Genomic DNA, 20,044 nt, shown 5'->3' on the forward strand with positions numbered 1-20,044 from the left:
GTGTGTGTATATTTATATATATATTATATATAAATCTATATACCCTTTCCTTTGGTGACTCATGCAACGCTACGTATGGGAATGAATGGTGATGTGTGTGGGAGGGGGCCCTTCAAATACGCACAGGTTATTCTTCCGGAGATCAAGGGGACAACGAGCCTTTGCCGCACACCATGTGTGTTCTGTGCCTCTGATGCAAAAGAGAGAAATCAAGGTCAAACCAGACTATTTATACTTGCAGGATGGGAGGGACAACCTAGAAGCCGCGTCACCTTTCCTTTGGTACAATGCCAGGCCTCGCTCTCCGGTGTGCTTTGGAAGGATCGGGGACATCCCGGAATTTAACCTACTTTTCCTTCCCTTCCCTGTGAGGCCGGGTCTCATGCCTCCTCCTTTGTCTGATTTTCCACTCTGTTTCCTCAATCGACCTGGATATTGCTCTTAAGGGTTTTCTTTTCTCTTCGGGAAGGAACTCTTTGTGGACGGCAGCCAAACAGGGAGCCAAATGTCTTGCAGAGCTCGGCCACTCCCCTTTCCTTTTTTCCAAGAGGTTCATGTTGGACTACATATATCAGGCATGGGCCAACTTCGGCCCTCCAGGTGTTTTGGACTTCAACTCCCACAATTCCTAACAGCCTACCGGCTGTTAGGAATTGTGGGAGTTGAAGTCCAAAACACCTGGAGGGCCGAAGTTGGCCCATGCCTGATATATGGTCTTTTTTGGCCCATCTCACAATGGTGAATCCTTGCATTACATGGTCACTCCACCTTAAAGTAAGGCTGTTTTGATTTTAAATCCACCAAGCCTAGGATCAGAACATCATCTGCAAGGAACGTCAGCCATTTGTCCGAGAGCCTCTGCTTGGAAGAGCCACAAACATCATTCAAGTGCCCAACGTTGCCAGCTCTTGCTTTTGGGAAATGTCTGAAATTTGTGTTGAAGGAAGGAAGAAGAGAAGGAAAAAAATAAGGGGAAAGAAGGAAGGAAGGAGAAGGTGGAGAAAGGAAGGAAAGAAAAAGAGGGGAAAGAAAGGAAGGGGAAGGAAGGGTGGAAGGAAGGAAGAAGGAGGGAAAGAAAAAAGGAGGAAGGAAAGAAAAAGAGGGGAAAGAAAGGAAAGGATGGAAGGAGAAGGTAACGGAAAAAAGAGGAAGGAAGGAAAGAGAAAGAGGGGAAAGAAAGGAAGGGGAAGGAAGGAAGGAAGGAGAAAGAGGGTAAAGAAAAAAGGAGGAAGGAACGAAAGAGAAAGAGGGGAAAGAAAGGAAGGAAGGAAGGAAGGAAGGAAGGAAGGAAAGAAGGAGAAGGTAAAGAAAAAAGGAGGGAGGGAGGAAAGAGAAAGAGGGGAAAGGAAGGAAGGAAGGAAGGAGAAAGAGGGTAAAGAAAAAAGGAGGAAGGAAGGAAAGAGTAAGAAGGGAAAGAAAGGAAGGGGAAGGAAGGAAAGAAGGAGAAGGTAAAGAAAAAAGGAGGGAGGGAGGGAGGGAGGGAGGGAGGGAGGGAGGGAGGGAGGGAGGGAGGGAGGAAGGAAGGAAGGAAGGAAGGAAGGAAGGAAGGAAGGAAGGAAGGAAGGAGAAAGAGGGGAAAGAGACCTCATGGGCCATCCAGTCCAACCCCCTGCCAAGAAGCAAGAATATTGCATTCAAATCACCCCTGACAGATGGCCATCCAGCCTCTGCTTAAAAGCTTCCAAAGAAGGAGCCTCCACCACACTCCGGGGCAGAGAGTTCCACTGCTGAACGGCTCTCACAGTCAGGAAGTTCTTCCTCATGTTCAGATGGAATCTCCTTTCTTGTAGTTTGGAGCCATTGTTCCGCGTCCTAGTCTCCAGGGAAGCAGAAAACAAGCTTGCTCCCTCCTCCCTGTGGCTTCCTCTCACATATTTATACATGGCTATCATATCCCCTCTCAGCCTTCTCTTCTTCAGGCTAAATATGCCCAGCTCCTTAAGCCGCTCCTCATAGGGCTTGTTCTCCAGACCCTTGATCATTTTAGCCAGCACTCAGCCAGCTGCGCCACAATTCCGGGATTTCCTCGACTTTGGACTGCTTCTGAACAACGGCTTTTCTTCATGGCTCTTTGTCTGCTCATTATCTTTGAACTGTGTGATTTTGGTGTGTTTTGGAGGAACTCTTATTTAATCCGGATTTTTTGCCAGTTTAATCCGATTGATTTTCCACGTTTGTTTTTCAAGCTGTAAATTGCTGCAAACTTTGAGTTTTGACCGGAGGCACTGAAGCAAGTGTCTTTGAGTCCTGTTTACTTTGCTTTAATAAACTGTTGTGTTGGATATACTCCTGTGTCTGGCTCTTTAAGACATGAACGTTAGGAAGAACTTCCTTGACCATAACAACTCTCAGAGTGTGGCAGAGGCGCCTTTCTTGGAGACTTATGGCCATCTGTCAGGAGGGCTTTGATTGTGCTTTTCATGCATGGCAGAGAGACAAACCTGGCCGTGCAGATTTCCTCTACGTATGAGGTTGTATGACCAGTTTTGGAAGCCACACATGACAAAGGATCCTTTAGTAAACGGGAGCCGTAAGGCATGGTAACCGAATGTCTGCAAGAGCCCAAAGGAAAGAGAGATGAAAGGGAGACATGAAAGCTGTCTTCGGGTTGAAGAACTGTCACTGACGATGGAGCAGAAGGATATCCAAGACTCGGAAGATCTAATTAGAAGGAAATCTATTTTGGCAGCCAGACAAAGAGCCAAGGGAGGCGTTTGGAAGTTGAGCAACTCTCTTATCAGGGACATGATCTCCCAAATCATTGGACTTGATGGGCAAGCTTGGCCAAACTAGTTCCTAGAATGCGTCAATCAATGGCTATGATGGCTGGGAGATTCTGGACATTATACCAAATATTTAACTTTTCCAAGCTCTGTGCATGAATACTTGTTTTCCTGCCCTATATTCCCACAATAAGGAGCCCCCGGTGGCGCAGTGGGTTCAACCCCTGTGCCGACAGGAATGAAGACCAACAGGTCACAGGTTCGAATCCAGGGAGAGGCAGATGAGCTCCCTCTATCAGCTCCAGCTCCTCATGCGGGGACATGAGAGAAGCCTCACACAAGGATGATAAAACATCAAATCATTCGGGTGTCCCCTGGGCAGACAGCCAATTCTCTCATACCAGAAGCGACTTGCAGTTTCTCAGGTCGCTCCTGACACGACAAAAAAAAACCCAACTGAACAGGCTAATGGGATCTGTAGTCAAACACAGCCCTAAGATGGGGAAGCCTAGGTTTGCCCAACAATGACAAATGATAAGAAAGGTCAATGAGATGAACTAGAACAGGAAGTGGACCAAGTCTACAGGATATCATCATTTTATTCTAGAAGAAATAAGACAGATAGGGACGTGATAGTGAAATTTACAAGAAAGAAGGTACGAGATGATGTGCTTTATAATAATAATAAAAAACCAATCTTTTACAAAGGAAAGAAAATTGCGGTTCTGAAAGAATTCCCACAGGCAACCTTAGCAAGAAGAAGAAAATACTTTTTCTTAACAGAAGAATTGAAGAAAAGAATGATAAGGTTCAGGTGGGAAAGAAAAGAAGGGATAATGGTGACATACAAGGAAGAAAGATATTGGTTGACAACAGAACACAAGGCCAAGATTTTTTATGAAAAACTTATGAAAGAGAAGGAAGGAGATGAAGAGCAAGGAGAAGAGGAAGAAGAAGAAGAATTAGGAGAAGAAGAAGAGGAAGAGGAAGCAGAGGTAGAGGAAGGTGAAGAAAGAAGATTATCTACACCAAGGAAAGGAGTAAAGGCAAAAAAGGCAAGATATAAATCACCAAAGGATTATGGCTTTTTAGGAAAAGAACCAAAACCACAGAGAACGACACCACGGAAAAAGGAAGAAAAAGGAGGTCAGAGTTCGGAGCAATCGGCAACTGAAACAATGGAATTGGCTTTTGGCGACACAGGATTGGGACCAGATAAAGATAAATAAAATGATGGAGAGACAAATAAAATGTTTTTCGAATAATATTAACGGTATGAATTCCCCCCAAAAACGGAAGAGAGTATGGAGGAGTCTGAAGACACAGAATTTTGATGTAATAATGTTACAGGAAACGCATATCTGTGATAAACATGTGGCACACCTTCCGAATAAAAAATTAGGAAAGGAATATTATTCGGCCTATGAAAAAAAGAAAAGAGGAGTGGTTACGTATGTAAAGGACTCAATAGATTCAGAATTGGCATTTAGAGACACAGAAGGAAGATGTGTGGCAGTGAAAATAATAATTGGAGATTCCAAAATATTGGTTTGTAATATATATGCTCCCAATGGACCGAAGAAGAAATTTGCTGAATTCTTAAATACTAAGTTAAAGGAAACAGAATTTGATGAACTGATTTTGGCAGGAGACTTTAATGGGGTCGTCGATTGTCAGATAGATAAAAGTTTGAAGAAAAAGAAGTTTAAGGGAGGGAAACTTCCCCAGAAATTCATGGACTTACAAAAAGACTTCGATCTTGAAGATGCATGGAGAATTAGAAATAAAGATAAAAGAGACTTTACCTTCTTCTCGAATAGACATCAATCCTGGTCAAGAATTGATATGGTTTGGATTACTAAGAATCTCTCTACTAAAGTGAAAGAGATTAATATTCTGCCACGAGACTTATCAGATCACTGCCCTCTGGAACTTGTCGTAAATCAAAAAAATTATCATAGAAAATGGAGATTAAATGAGAACTTAATAAAAATGGAAGATGACAAAGAATATTTCAAGAAGTTAATACAGGACTACCTACAAACAAATAGACTAGATTCAATGGAGCCACGAGTGGTCTGGGATGCCTTTAAGGCAGTCATGAGAGGACACTTTATTCAACAAGGAGCAAGAAGGAATAGAGAGGGAAATAAAAGAATAAACGAGTTGAGGGCAGAAATAGCAGTAAAAGAAATGGAGTTAAAGAAAAACCCATCTAAACGAACAGAGAAACAATTGGTGACACTGAAACAGGAAAAAAATTACGTGGAGCTGGAATTCCAATCAAGACAGATGAAATTTCTAAAGCAACAGGCTTTTGAAAATGCTAATAAACCGGGTAAATGGTTGGCAAACCAGGTTAGAAAAAAGAGGCAAATCAACCATATTGCTAAAATAAGTACCAAGGACAAGGACTTGAAAACGGATAAAGAAATTCTGGAGGAGTTTCGGACTTTTTATACACAACTATACACAAAGGAGGATATAAAGAAAGAAGATATTATGGAATATATTGGACAAATGAAACTGGATAAAATAACAGATGAAGATAGAGAAGAACTGAACAAAGAAATAACAGAAGAGGAAATCGAGAAAGCCATTAGTAAAATGAATGCAGATAAAGCTCCGGGACCGGATGGGTTTACGGCAGGATTTTACAAAACGTTTAAACAGCAGTTGATACCTATTTTTAAAGTTATAGCGAATGAAGCTTTAAAATCTCGAAAGGTTCCAGACTCCTGGAAGGAGGCAGAAATAACTGTGATACATAAAGAAGGATCACCGGAGAATGATATTAAAAATTATAGGCCGATCTCCTTGTTAAATACGGATTATAAACTGTTTGCAAATATCATGGCCACAAGATTAAAATTTTTTTTAAGTAAGTGGATTGGAGAAGAACAAACAGGTTTTCTTCCAAATAGACATATGAAAGAAAATATACGCAACGTTCTAGATCTTTTGGAATATTATGAGACCAATCATCAAAAAGAATTTGCCCTTTTGTCAATAGACGCCGAGAAAGCATTTGATAATTTGAATTGGGATTTCTTCAAGATTTTGATACAAGAGTTGGATATGGGAGAGAAATTTAATAATGCAATTAATGCTATTTATGAATTTCAAAAAGCTAAGGTAAAAGTAAATGGGCAAGTGACTCAAGAATTTGAAATTACGAAAGGCACAAGACAAGGTTGTCCACTCTCCCCATTAATTTTTGTTATGGCAGTGGAGATCCTGATGAAGAAAATCAGAGAAGATGAAAAGATCAAAGGAACAAAAATTGGTAAATTTGAATATAAAATACGAGCGTTTGCAGATGATTTAATAGGTACAATTGAAAACCCGGAGAAAAATTTACAAAGTTGGATAAATAAAATAGAAGATTTTGGAAAGGTGGCAGGTTTTAAGATGAATATGAAAAAAACTAAACTTTTATTTAAGAATGTGAATAAGGAGAAACAAATAAAGATTCAACAACAGGCTGGAATTGAAGGTGTCAAGAAAATTAGATATCTAGGAGTCTGGATCACAGCTAGAAATGGACAACTTTTAAAGAATAACTATGAATTAGTTTGGAAGAAGGTCCAAAGGGATCTGCAGAACTGGGACCGGCTGAAACTATCCCTCCTGGGTAGAATATCCTTGATAAAAATGAATGTATTACCAAAACTTATGTTCTTGTTCCAGAATATACCGATAATAAGAAGTCAAACTCTGTTCAAACAGTGGAAGAAAGATCTAATGAAATTCGTCTGGAAAGGAAAAAGACCAAGAATTAACTATATGAATTTAATAGATAAGAAAACAAGAGGAGGATTGGGATTTCCCGATCTGAAGACCTACCATGAGGCCTGCGCATTGTCCTGGATTAGGGATTGGATGACTTTAGACAAAGAGAAGTGCCTAAATCTAGAAGGTTATGATTTAAGAGTGGGATGGCACGCGTATATATGGTATAACAGAGAGATGAAGGAGAAAAATTTCGGGAATCATTTCGTGCGAGCCTCCCTACTACGGACATGGATGAGGTACAAAGCTCTTTTCTATAAAACAACACCATTATGGATTTCAGCAATGGAAGCGCATCAAAGAAGACTACTAGGATGGAGGACATGGCCAAGATACAAGGATATATTGGTGAAGGGGACAATAGAGATGAAATCATTTGAACAATTAAAGACTTTATTTAGCAATATAACTTGGTTAAATTACCTACAAATTAAAGACTATTTTAAACAAGATCAAAAAACAGGTTTTGATTGGAACGAGAATATATGGGATAGAATACTAAAAACACAAAGGAAAACGGTTACAATATTATACAATAAATTGCTCCAGTGGATGACAGAAACAGAACAGGTGAAAACCTCTATGATTAAATGGGCGGAAAATATAAGAAGGCCCATCCACTTTGGGGAATGGGAAAGGATGTGGAATAAAAAATTGAAATACACATATGCTATGGACTTAAAAGAAAATTGGTATAAAATGTTTTATAGGTGGTATTTGACTCCGAGTAGACTTAGTCATATGTATCAAAATGTATCAGATAAGTGCTGGAAATGTAGTGAGCAAGTAGGCACCTTTTACCACATGTGGTGGACATGTAAAGAAACAACAAAGTTCTGGTCTATTATTCATGAGGAGTTACAAAAAATATTAAAGAAAAGCTTTAAGAAGAAACCTGAATATTATCTTCTGGGATTTACAGATGATGACTGTAAACTGGATGAGAATGAAGATAAATTATTTACCTATTGCACAACGGCGGCTAGGATGGTTTTTGCCAAATACTGGAAGAATGGTGAGGTTCCGAGTATTGAAGACTGGTGGAAGAAAATTAAAGAAATAAGAGACATGGACGAACTAACTTTTTTGTTGAGAAGAAATGAAGGAAGAGTTTTGAGGAGGACAGATTGGTCCCTGATATATGATTATGAAAAGAAAGCTGAAAAAACAATGGGATGAGAATAGATATTAAGGTGAAGAAATATCTTGAAAAGATCCTGAGGTTGGAGTGGAAGTCATTTTAGAATAGATTGAGTAGTTGTATTGTATGTATTAGATGGTAGTTAGATATGGTGGGTTTCTGTGGTTTTTTTTGTGTGTACCTCTCCCTTTCCTACTGTTCTATCTTCTTGTTTTTTGTTCCCCCTCTTTCCATGTGTGGATTGTGAAAAACTTAATAAAAATCATTTCAAAAAAAAAAAAGAAAGGTCAATGTATTGTCGAAGGCTTTCATGACTGGAATCACTAGAACCTAGATAAGAAAGGTCCTTTGCATCGTGGCAGTAAATGACTCCCGGATCATCCTCGTGCAAAGTATTTATTTTACTTATTTATTTACGACATTTATATGCCGCCTTTTTCACCCCGAAGGGAACTCAGAGCGGCTTACAAGTAAAAAGTAAATACAAAATATTATTATCTGGACTTATCATCTGTCCTCTACTAGGCAAAGAGCCTTCTCGATTGTGGCCCCTTATTTATGGAATGCTTTGCCAGTTGAAACCCGATCTATCCAAGAGCTACTTGCTTTTCGGAAAGCCTGTAAAACCTTTCTCTTCCGACAAGCTTTCGATGGGTGAATAACTTGGGATTATGTCAGTTCTCGTTTTATTGTATTTTAAAGTTAATTGCATTGTTTTAATCTACTGCTGTAAACCGCTCCAAGCCAAATTGGGAGTAGAGGTATACAAGTCAAATAAATAAATAAATATCTTAGCACAATATTAATATTATACATTGCACTATAACATTATACTGTAATAATATATTTTATATTAAATGTAATATTACTAATAATATTATAATATCATTTTATTGGTAGTAAAAGGTAAAGGTAAAGGTAGTCCCCTGACATTAAGTCCAGTCATGTCTGACTCTGGGGTGTGGTGCTCATCTCCATTTCTAAGCCGAAGAGCCAGCGTTGTCCGTAGACACCTCCAAGGTCATGTGGCCGGCATGACTGCATGGAGCGCCGTTTATTGGTAGTAGTAGTAGTAGTATATTGTATTACATACTGGCTAAACCAGGGGTCCTCAAACTACGGCCCGGGGGCTGAATACAGCCCTCCAAGGTCATTTACCCGGCCCTCGCTCAAGGTCAACCTAAGTCTGAAATGACTTGAAAGCACACAACAACAACAATCCTATCTCATCAGCCAAAAGTAGGCCCACACTTTCCATTGAAATACTAATAAGTTTATATTTGTTAAAATTGTTCTTCATTTTAATTATTGTATTGTTTTTAAGTGTTTTTGCACTACAAATAAGATATGTGCAGAGTGCATAGGAATTCAGCCATGTTTTTTTCAAATTATAATCCGGCCCTCCAACAGTTTGAGGGACTGTGACTTGGCCCTCTGTTTAAAAAGTTTGAGGACCGCTGGGCTAAACAGTGTAATTTCTCCAGTGGTGTAGGGCGCAGACACCCCATGATAATGAGGCATGTTTCATTAAGAGCCACATCCACTATTTTAGCGTGGTGAGATGTATTCCACACTGGGAATGCATACTCAGCAGCAGAGTAGCATAGCGCAAGGGAAGATGTCTTCACTGTGTCTGGTTGTGATCCCCACTGGAGAAATTACACTGTTTATCCGGTATTGCACCACCTGATATCCGCCGGGAAGTGGCAGCCAATAGTGAAAGAACCAAGGCGGTGACATCTCCAGCTCATCCCCTGTTTGGGTATCAGCCAGCGATTTAAATCAAGAAATAGTTTTCTAAGATCTACAGAGACACTTGCTGGAACACCTTAGCAAGCAAGAGTCCAAAATTGGCAGGCTCAAACCCAGAACCTCAATCAATGGCTTTTTTTTTTTTTTGTCGTGTCAGGAGTGACTGTAAGTCACTCCTGGTATGGGAGAATTGGCCGTCTGCAAGGACGTTGCCCAGGGGACGCCTGGATGATTTGATGTTTTTATCATCCTTGTGGGAGGCTTCTCTCATGTCCCCGCATGAGGAGCTGGAGCTGATAGAGGGAGCTCATCCGCCTCTCCCTGGATTCGAACCTGCGACCTGTCAGTCTTCAATACTGCCGGCACAGGGGTTTAACACACGGCGCCACTGGGGGCACCAATCAATGGCTGATACCAAATGAGAGACTGAGCGACTTGGAAGGCGCTGAACAGACTGCACTCTGGCACCACGAGATGCAGAGCCAACCTTAAGAAATGGGGCTACAAAGTGGAATCCACAACATGCGAGTGTGGAGAAGAGCAAACCACAGACCACATGCTGCAATGCAGCCTGATGTTGTGACTCAGCAGCTTGACTCTGAGTCTGAAGCTGAGCCCTGTGGGTCTTGTGAGTCAGAGTTCCCTGATGAGGAGGATGATGGGTTACAGATTTCTGTTCCTGTCTCAGACAGGGTTGATGGTAAGGCTGCAGAAGGGGAAAGAGCAAGTCAGTTCTCAGGGGAAAAGAATGTCAGTGAGACTGATAACCAGAGTGAATTCCCACACAGCCAGGTGGAGATGTCTTCGCCTCCTTTGCCTTCCCACGGTGATCCAGCCCAGCTGGTAAACCAAGATGGGTTAGAGAGCCTTGAAGATAATGAATTAATGAGCAGGCAGGATCGCCTGCAATTAAGGGTCCGGAGAAGTTCTCGCTTAGCTAGCAAGCGAGAAGCCAAGTCTGCCAAAGGTCATTGCAATGTGTTCATGATTGCAAAGGGTATTTAGCCTTCTGGCTGACATACAGGCATTGTCAGTTCAATGTGGCTCTTTCCATGCAAACTTCTATGGATTAACCTTGGCTTTAAGCAGCATGTTTTTGGCTTCCTGATTCTGGGATTTTGGGTCTTGTGTTCAACTGTTTTACCATGGACTCTTGTTTGACCATTGCTTAATGTTTTTTCCTTTGGATCTCGGGAACTGTGTCTTTGCATTTAAGCTTGTGTCCTGCCTACGGAACTCTTGCATTTGCTATACTATGTTTTGACTTTGCCTTTTTCTCAATAAACTACAAAAACAACAGCTTTGGGGTGGTGGTTTTTGGGAGCAAGGTGAAAACTACCCTGAGTTGCAACACCTGAGCCCTGCCACCTGCACAATGGAGGACCTTCTTGCGGCAACACTAGAGGCACTCCAAGTGGCCAGATACTGGTCAAAGGGCATTTAATCAACTACCAAGCTTGCAAACTTTGTGTTTTGTCTGTTTGTTTGTTTGTTTGTTTGTTTAAAAATGCAATGCAACTGTTTGGTCTGCTCCTGACACAATAAATAAATAAAAAGCACAATATGAAGAGCTGCATTAAGGGTCACGGCATTAGGGAGGTTGCTCTAGAGCAGTGTTTCTCAACCTGGGGGTCGGGACCCCTGTGGGGGTCGCGAGGGGGTGTCAGAGGGGTCGCCAAAGACAATCAGAAAACAGCATTTTCTGTTGGTCATGGGGGTTCTGTGTGGGAAGTTTGGTCCAATTCTGTTGTTGGTAGGCTTCAGAATGCTATTTCATTGTGAGTGAACTATAAATCCCAACAACTACAACTCCCAAATGGCAAGGTCTATTTTCTCCAAACTACCAGTGTTCACATTTGGGCATATTGAGAATTTATTTTATTTATTTATTTATTTATTTATTATTTAAACTTATGTGCCAAGTTTGATCCAGATCCATCATTGCTTGAGTCTACAGTGTTCTCTAGATGTAGGTGAACTACAACTCCAAAAACGCAATGTCAATGTCCACCAGACCTTCCCAGTATTTTCTCTTGGTCATGGGAATTCTGTGTGCTGTGTTTGATTCAATTTTATCGTTGATGGAGTTCAGAAAGCTCTTTGATTTAAGGTGAACTATAAATCCCAGCCACTCCAGCATTACCAAATGACAAAATCAATCACCCCCAAACCCACCAGCATTCCAATTTTGGGCGTCTTGGGTACTTGTGCCAAATTTGGTCCAGTGACTGAAAAAAACATCCTGCATATCAGATATTTACATTACAATTCATAACAGTAGCAAAATTACAAGTATGAAGTAGCAACGAAAGTAATGTTATGGTTGGGGGTCACCACTATATGAGGAACTGTATTAAGGGGTCACGGAATTAGAAAGGTTGAGAACCACTGCTCTAGAGGCCTCAAATTGTCCCATGCCTGGTCTATATGGCTTCTTCTTCTTCCAGCTCTCCTTCTGGTGTAATGTCAAAAGGCAATAGGTGGAAATGCCAAGATGGTCGGGATGTGCAAACTGGAGAATGAGAAAGGCCTGGAGGATATAGAGAACAGTGTCAGCTTTAATTAAGCATGGAAATGGCTTCGGGAAAAGAAATAAACATGGATATCGCCTCCTTTGCCTTCCCACGGTGATCCAGCCCAGCTGGTAAACCAAGATAAGGGGTTAGAGAGCCTTGAAGATAATAAATTAATGAGCAGGCAGGATTGCCTGCAATTAAGGGTCCGGAGAAGTTCTCACTTAGCTAGTAAACGTGAAGCCAAGTCTGCCAAAGGTCATCGCAATGTGTTCATGAGTGCAAAGGGTATTTAGCCTTCTGGCTGACAAACAGGCATTGTCAGTTCAACATGGCTCTTTCCATGCAAAATTCTATGGATTAACTTTGGCTTTAAGCAGCATGTTTTTGGCTTCCTGATTCTGGGATTTTGGGTCTTGTGTTCAACTGTTTTACCATGGATTCTTGTTTGACCATTGCTTAATGTTTTTTCCTTTGGGTCTTGGGAACTGTGTCTTTGCATTTAAGCCTGTGTCCTGCCTATGGAAGTCTTGCATTTGCTATACTATGTTTTGACTTTGCCTTTTTCTCAGTAAACTACAAAAACTACAGCTTTGGTGTGGTGGTGTTTGGGGGCAAGGTGAAAACTACCCTGAGTTGCAACACCTTAGCCCTGCTACATGCACAATGGAGGACCTCCTTGCAGCAGCACCAGAGGCACTCCAAGTGGCCAGCTACTGGTCAAAGGACATTTAATCAACTACCAAGCTTGCAAACTTTGTGTTTTGTCTGTCTGTCTGTCTGTCTGTTTGTTTGTTAGTTAAAAATGCAACACAACTGTTCGGTCTGCTCCTGACACGATAAATAAATAAAAACCATGGCATTAGGAAGGTTGAGGAACACTGCTCTAGAGGCCTCAAATTGGCCCATGCCTGGTCTATATGGCTTCTTCTTCTTCCAGCTCTCCTTCTGGTGTAATGTCAAAAGGCAATAGGTGGAAATGTCAAGATGGTTGGGATGTGCAAATTGGAGAATGAGAAAGGGCTGGAGGATATAGAGAACAGTGTCAACTTTAATTAAGCATGGAAATGGCTTCGGGAAAAGAAATAAACATGGATATCGCCTCGGTTCCTCAAAGTCCGAAGGCGAGAGCTTGGAAAAGCCCCTTTTCCGACCAAAGTGCACCTATTCTCCCAAATGACCATGTTTTGGAGGACTGCGTGGACGGATGCAAAGTATAGTTTGGTTTTGGAGGATGAAGCCACAATTCCGAGGCCAAAGGGACCTAAGAGGTTAAGGAAGGGAAGGGAGGGTCAGTGAGTGGGAAGGGGGAAAGGGCTGCTGTTCAGAAGCCAGCAGGATGGTTGTGCAAGGCAATTTTGGGATAAAAGGTGGCTTTCGTCAGCCTCCGAAAAAGCACAAAGCCGTGGCAGGAGCCGGGAACATTTAGCCACGGGAACCTTTTGAGATCCCGCCCCAAAAGTGTCACTCAGAAGCCTCCTGCAGCAGCTGCAGCGAGAGGAGGGAAGCCCACATTCCCCCTTCTTCGTCCCCATGTCCTTTTCTACCTTCACCTCCACTGTTTGTAATTATAGACCTGTGATTTGGCAAGGATTTGAACACAAAGGCTAGGTGGCCATCTGCCAGGAGGGATTTGATGGTGTCTTCCTGCATAGCAGAAGAGGATTGGACTAGATGGCTCTGGGTGTCATTTCCAATTCTATGATTCTATAATAATAGAAGCATCATCATCATCATCATCATCATCATTATTATTATTATATATTTATATTATATATTTATTTTGGGCATCGGTAGAAATGTCCAAACATAAATAAATAAATAAATATTGTTATTATTGTTATTATTATTATTAATAATAATAATAATAATAATAATAATAATAGCAGAAGACGATTGGACTAGATGGCTCTGGGTGTCATTTCCAATTCTATGATTCTATAATAATAGAAGCATTATTATTATTATTATTATTATTATTATTATTATTATTATTATATATTTATAATATATATTTATTTCGGGCATCGGTAGAAATGTCCAAAAATAAATAAATAAATAAATAATTATAGATATTATTATTATTATTATTAATAATAATAATAATAGCAGAAGAGGATTGGACTAGATGGCTCTGAGTGTCATTTCCAATTCTATGATTCTATACTAATAGAAGCATTATTATTATTATTATTATTATTATTATTATTATCTATATAAATAAAAATGTAATGTTCGTTTGTGATATTGACAGAACTCAAAAACCACTGGGGGAATTGACACCAAATTTGGACACGATACACCTAACAACCCAATGTATGTCCTTCACTCAATTTTTTTTATTTTGCCATGTGGGAGTTGTAGTTGCTGGGATTTATAGTTCACCTACAATCAAAAAGCATTCTGAACTCCACCAATAATGGAATTGAACCAATCTTGGAACACAGGACTCCCATGACCAACAGAAAATACTAGAAGGGTTTGCTGGGCACTGACCTTGAGTTTGGGAGTTGTAGTTCACTTACATCCAGAGAGCACTGTGGACACAAACAATGATGGATCTCGACCAAACTTGGCACAAATATTCCATATGCCCAAATATGAACACAGATGGAGTTTGGGGGAAATAGACCCTGACATTTGGGAGTTGTAGTTTTTGGGATTTATAGTTCACCTACAATCAAAGAGCATGCTGAACCCCACCATACTTACATTATTATAATAATAACAACAACAATAATAATAGATAGTAACGATGATGTCTTGGAGTCTCCTTCTCTGGAGGTTTTAAGCAAAGGCCGGATGGCCATCTGTCAGGAGGGCTTTGATTGTGTCTTTCCCAAACAGCAGAATGGGCTGGATTTGATGGTCCTTGGGGTCTCTTACAACTCTAGGATTCCATGATTCACAGGCTGAATGGCAGAATGGGTTGGATTGGAGATCTAGGATCTATAATTAGCAGCTGGATGGCCATCTGTCAGGAGGGGTTTGACTGTGTCTTCTTGAATGGCTGAATGGGTTGGATTGGATGGCCCTTGAGCAGTGGTTCTCAACCTTGCTAATGCCGTGACCCCTTAATGCAGTTCCATATGTTGTGGTGACCCCCAACCATAATATTGTTTTTGTTGCTATTTGATACTTGTCATTTTACTACTGTTATAAATCATAATGTAAATATCTGATATGCAGGATGTATTTTCATTCACTGGACTAAATTGAGCACAAATACCCAATATGCCCAAATGTGAATGCTAGTGGGGTTGGGGGGAGGATTGATTTTGTAATTTGGGAGTTGTAGTTGCTGGGATTTATAGTTCACCTATAATCAAAGAGCATTCTGAACTGCACTAGCGATGGATTTGAACCTAATTTGCCACACAGAACTCCCATGACCAATGGAAAACACTGGAATGGTTTGGTGGGTATTGACCTCGAGTTTGGGAGTTGTAGTTCATCTATATCCAGAGAGCACTGTGGACTCATGCAATGATGGATCTGGACCAAACTTGGCACAAATACTCAATATGCGCAAATGTGAACACTGGTGGAGCCTGGGGAAAATAGACCTTGACTTTTGGGAGTTGTAGTTGCTAGGATTTATAGTTCATTACAATCAAAGAACATTCTGAACTCTACCAACGATAGAATTGGCTCAAACTTCCCACATGGAATCCCCATGACCATCAGAAAATACTGTGTTTTCTGATGTTCTTTGGTGACCCCTCTGACACCCTTTTGCAACCCCCCTCATGGGTCCCAACCCCCAGGTTGAGAAACACTGTCCTTGAGGATCTAGGACCTATTATTAGAGGGTGGATGGCCATCTGTCAGGAGGGCCTTTATGGTGTCTTTCCAAAAAGGCAGAACGGGGTGTATTTAAGGATCTATGATTAGTGGCTAGATGGCCATCTATCAGGAGGGCTTTGACTGTGTCTTTCTTGAATAGCAGAATTGGTTGGGCTGGATGGTCCTTGAGGTCTCTCACAACTCTAGGATCCTGCGATTCAGAAGCTGGATGACCATCTATCAGGAGGGGTTTGATTGTGTCTTCCTGAATGGCTTGGACTGGGTGGTCTTTGGGGGTCATATATGATTAGAGGCTGGGTAGCCATCTGTTTGGAGGGCTTTGATGGTGTCTTTCCCAAAAGGCAGGAATTGGAGAATCTATGATTAGTGGCTGGATGGCTATCTGTCAGGAGGGCATCGATTGTGTCTTTCTTGAATAGCAGAATTGGTTGGACTGGATGGTCCTTGAGGTCTCTCACAACTCTAGGATTCCATGATTCAGAGGCTGGATGACCACCTATCAGGAGGGCTTTGATTGTGTCTTCCTGAATGGCAGAATGGCTTGGATTGGATGGTCCTTGGGGGTCATATATGATTAGAGGCTGGGTGGCCATCTGTTTGTAGGGCTTTGATGGTGTCTTTCTTGAATAGCAGAATGGGTTGGACTGGATGACCTTTGGGGGGTCTCTTCCAACTCTAGGTTGTATAAATATGTGAGAGGAAGCCACAGGTAGGAGGGAGCAAGCTTGTTTTCTGCTTCCTTGGAGACTAGGACGAGGAACAATGGCTTCAAACTACAAGAGAGGAGATTCCATCTGAACATGAGGAAGAACTTCCTGACGGTGAGAGCCGTTCAGCAGTGGAACTCTCTGCCCCGGAGTGTGGTGGAGGCTCCTTCTTTGGAAGCTTTTAAACAGAGGCTGGATGGCCATCTGTCAGGGGTGATTTGAATGCAATATTCCTGCTTCTTGGCAGAATGGGGTTGGACTGGATGGCCCAGGAGGTCTCTTCCAACTCTTTGATTCTATGATTCTATGATCATATATGATTAGAGGCTGGGTGGCCATCTGTTTGGAGGGCTTTGATGGTGTCTTTCTTAAATAGCAGATTGGCTGAACTGGATGACCTTTGGGGGGGTCTCTTCCAACTCTAGGATGCTATGATGATGATGATGATGATGATGATGATTGATGATGGAATCCAGACCCTTGAGTGGTGCAATTGTGGAAATAATGGTCCATGGTTCCTCCAAAATGGCCCATCCTTGCATGATATAATTTCCCTTGCTTGGAAGGCAAAGAGAGACTCTGCAAATCACAGAGAATTTCGGCAGCGATTGTGCCAATTGTGGCAATCTATCGGATTTGGGAATGGGAGGGTCCAAAACGGAGATGAGAAAGATCTGGGATTTCGGCATGCAGCATCAGTGCTGCACCATCGAGCGACGGCAGGATGCATACAGAGAAGGCACCTTTCCCTGCCTCACCCCCCAAAAAACACTCATTATGACAGGCATTTCTGGCTGGTTCCTAATATAAACTAGGTGCAGATCAGGGGGAGGAGGGAAGGGTGGGGGAGGCAGAGGGAGGGGAAGACAAACAAATGAGCACGGAGGAGACAGACACACCTCGGACACGACATGTATAGACTTACTGCCCTGGCTGGGTTGCCCTGGTCAATGGGGTTTTTGAAGTCCATGTGCAATTCGTCAAAGGCAATTATCTAAATCAGAAGGAAAGAGAAAAGGAAGGAGATGTCAGTCAGAGATGCAAGAAGCAGCCAGCCCTGAGTGCAGGTGTTTATGTCAATGTGCAAGCCACGTTTTCAAACGACATGCGGGAAGACACCACTCAGGGCACCCCCAACATGGGGCCAAGAGTTGGAGACACAGCCTCTGCTAAAAGACCTCCAGAGAAGACAACTGCATCATCACCATCATCATCATTGTATTTTATACATACATACATACATACATACATACAAACAAACATACATATTACACAATATTATATATAATACATACATACATACATACAAACATACATACATATATATATATATATTATATACATATATATATATTATATAAATATATATAATATATAATAATATTATATATATTATATATATAATAAAATAAATATATAATAAAATATTATAGTTATAATATAATTTAATAATAATAATTAAACTTTATTTATACCCCACTACCATCAACTGCATCATCATCATCATTATATTTTATATATATATATGTACATATATATACAATTTGCTTCTGACATGATAAATAAATATTATTATTATTATTATTATTATTATTATAGAATCATAGAGTTGGAAGAGACCTCAGAGGCCATCCAGTCCAACCACCCAACTTGCAGAGCACGAGATTCCACCAGACTCCAATAATAATAATAATAAATAAACTTTATTTATACCCCGCCACCATCAACTGCATCATCATCATCATCATCATCATTGTATTATATATATATATATATATATATATATATATATATATATAATACAATGATGATGATGATGCAGAAGTGGAATGATCACCTGTTGGGAGGGTTTTGATGGTGTCTTCCTGCCTGGCAGTAGGGAAGACTGGATGGCCTCTGGGGTCTCTTCCAACTCTATGATTCAATAATAATAATAAATAATAATAATAATAATAATAATAATTCTACCATCCAGAAAGACACCATCAAAGCCCTCCCGACAGATGGTCATCCAGCCTCTTCATCATCAAAAGTTGTTGTTGTTGCTGTTGTTGTTACCATTATTGAATCCTAGAGTTGGAAAGGACTCCTAAGGACCATCCAGTTTAACCCTATTGTGCCATGCAGGAAGACACCATCAAAACCCTCCCGACAGATGGTCATTCCACCTCTGCTTAAAAACCTCGAGAGAAGGCAGCTACACTATCATCATTATTATCTATTATTATTATTATTATCATCATTATCATAGTAAGCAGAGGCTGGGTGGCCATCTTTCGGGAGGGCTTTGATGGTGTCTTCCTGCATGGCACAATAGGGTTAAACTGGATGGTCCTTAGGAGTCCTTTCCAACTCTAGGATTCAATAATGGTAACAACAACAGCAACAACAACAACTTTTGATGATGAAGAGGCTGGATGACCATCTGTCGGGAGGGCTTTGATGGTGTCTTTCTGGATGGTAGAATTATTATTATTATTATTATTTATTATTATTATTGAATCATAGAGTTGGAAGAGACCCCAGAGGCCATCCAGTCTTCCCTACTGCCAGGCAGGAAGACACCATCAAAACCCTCCCAACAGGTGATCATTCCACTTCTGCTTAAAAACCTCGAGAGAAGGCAGCTACACTATCATCATTATTATCTATTATTATTATCATCATCATCATCATCATCATCATCATCATAGTAAGCAGAGGCTGGGTGGCCATCTGTCAGGAGGGCTTTGACTGTGTCTTCCCACATGGCAGAATAGGGTTGAACTGGATGGTCCTTGGGGTCTTTTCCAACTCTAGGATTCAATAATGGTAACAACAACAACTTTTGATGATGAAAAGGCTGGACGACCATCTGTTAGGAGGGCTTTGATTGTGTCTTCCTGCACGGCAGAATAGGGTTGAACTGGATGGTCCTTGGGGTCTTTTCCAACTCTAGGATTCAATAATGGTAACAACTTTTGATGATGAAGAGGCTGGATGACCATCTGTCAGGAGGGCTTTCATTGTGTCTTCCTGCATGGCACAATAGGGTTGAACTGGATGGTCCTTAGGGGTCTTTCCCAACTCTAGGATTCAATAATGGTAACAACAACAACAACTTTTGATGATGAAGAGGCTGGATGACCATCTGTCAGGAGGGTTTTGATGGTGTCTTCCTGCATGGCAGAATAGGGTTGAACTGGATGGTCCTTGGGGTCTTTTCCAACTCTAGGATTCAATAATGGTAACAACAACAACTTTTGATGATGAAACGGCTGGATGACCATCTGTCAGGAGGGCTTTCATTGTGTCTTCCTGCATGGCAGAATAGGGTTGAACTGGATGGTCCTTGAGGTCTTTTCCAACTCTAGGATTCAATAATGGTAACAACAACTTTTGATGATGAAGAGGCTGGGTGGCCATCTCTCAGGAGGGCTTTCATTGTGTCTTCCTGCATGGCAGAATAGGGTTGAACTGGATGGTCCTTGAGGTCTTTTCCAACTCTAGGATTCAATAATGGTAACAACAACAACTTTTGATGATGAAGAGGCTGGATGACCATCTGTCGGGAGGGCTTTGATGGTGTCTTTCAGGATGGTACAATAGGGCTGGACTGGATGGCCCTTG

The 20,044-nt window shown here is 41.2% G+C and overlaps 1 protein-coding gene across 4 annotated transcripts in view; it reads right to left on the bottom strand.

Annotated features, from left to right (window-relative positions):
- The window catches only part of CNIH2 (cornichon family AMPA receptor auxiliary protein 2), a 121,961-nt gene that overhangs the window by 60,021 nt on the left and 41,896 nt on the right, over positions 1-20,044 (bottom strand). For all 4 annotated transcript variants that reach the window (XM_067472461.1, XM_067472460.1, XM_067472463.1 and 1 more), the window contains exon 2: positions 17,361-17,429. In XM_067472461.1, the coding sequence (XP_067328562.1) occupies positions 17,361-17,429 (69 nt within the window). The remainder of the gene's footprint in view (positions 1-17,360; positions 17,430-20,044) is intronic.

Source organism: Anolis sagrei, chromosome 12 (assembly GCF_037176765.1).
Source record: "Anolis sagrei isolate rAnoSag1 chromosome 12, rAnoSag1.mat, whole genome shotgun sequence".
Taxonomy (NCBI): domain Eukaryota; kingdom Metazoa; phylum Chordata; class Lepidosauria; order Squamata; family Dactyloidae; genus Anolis; species Anolis sagrei.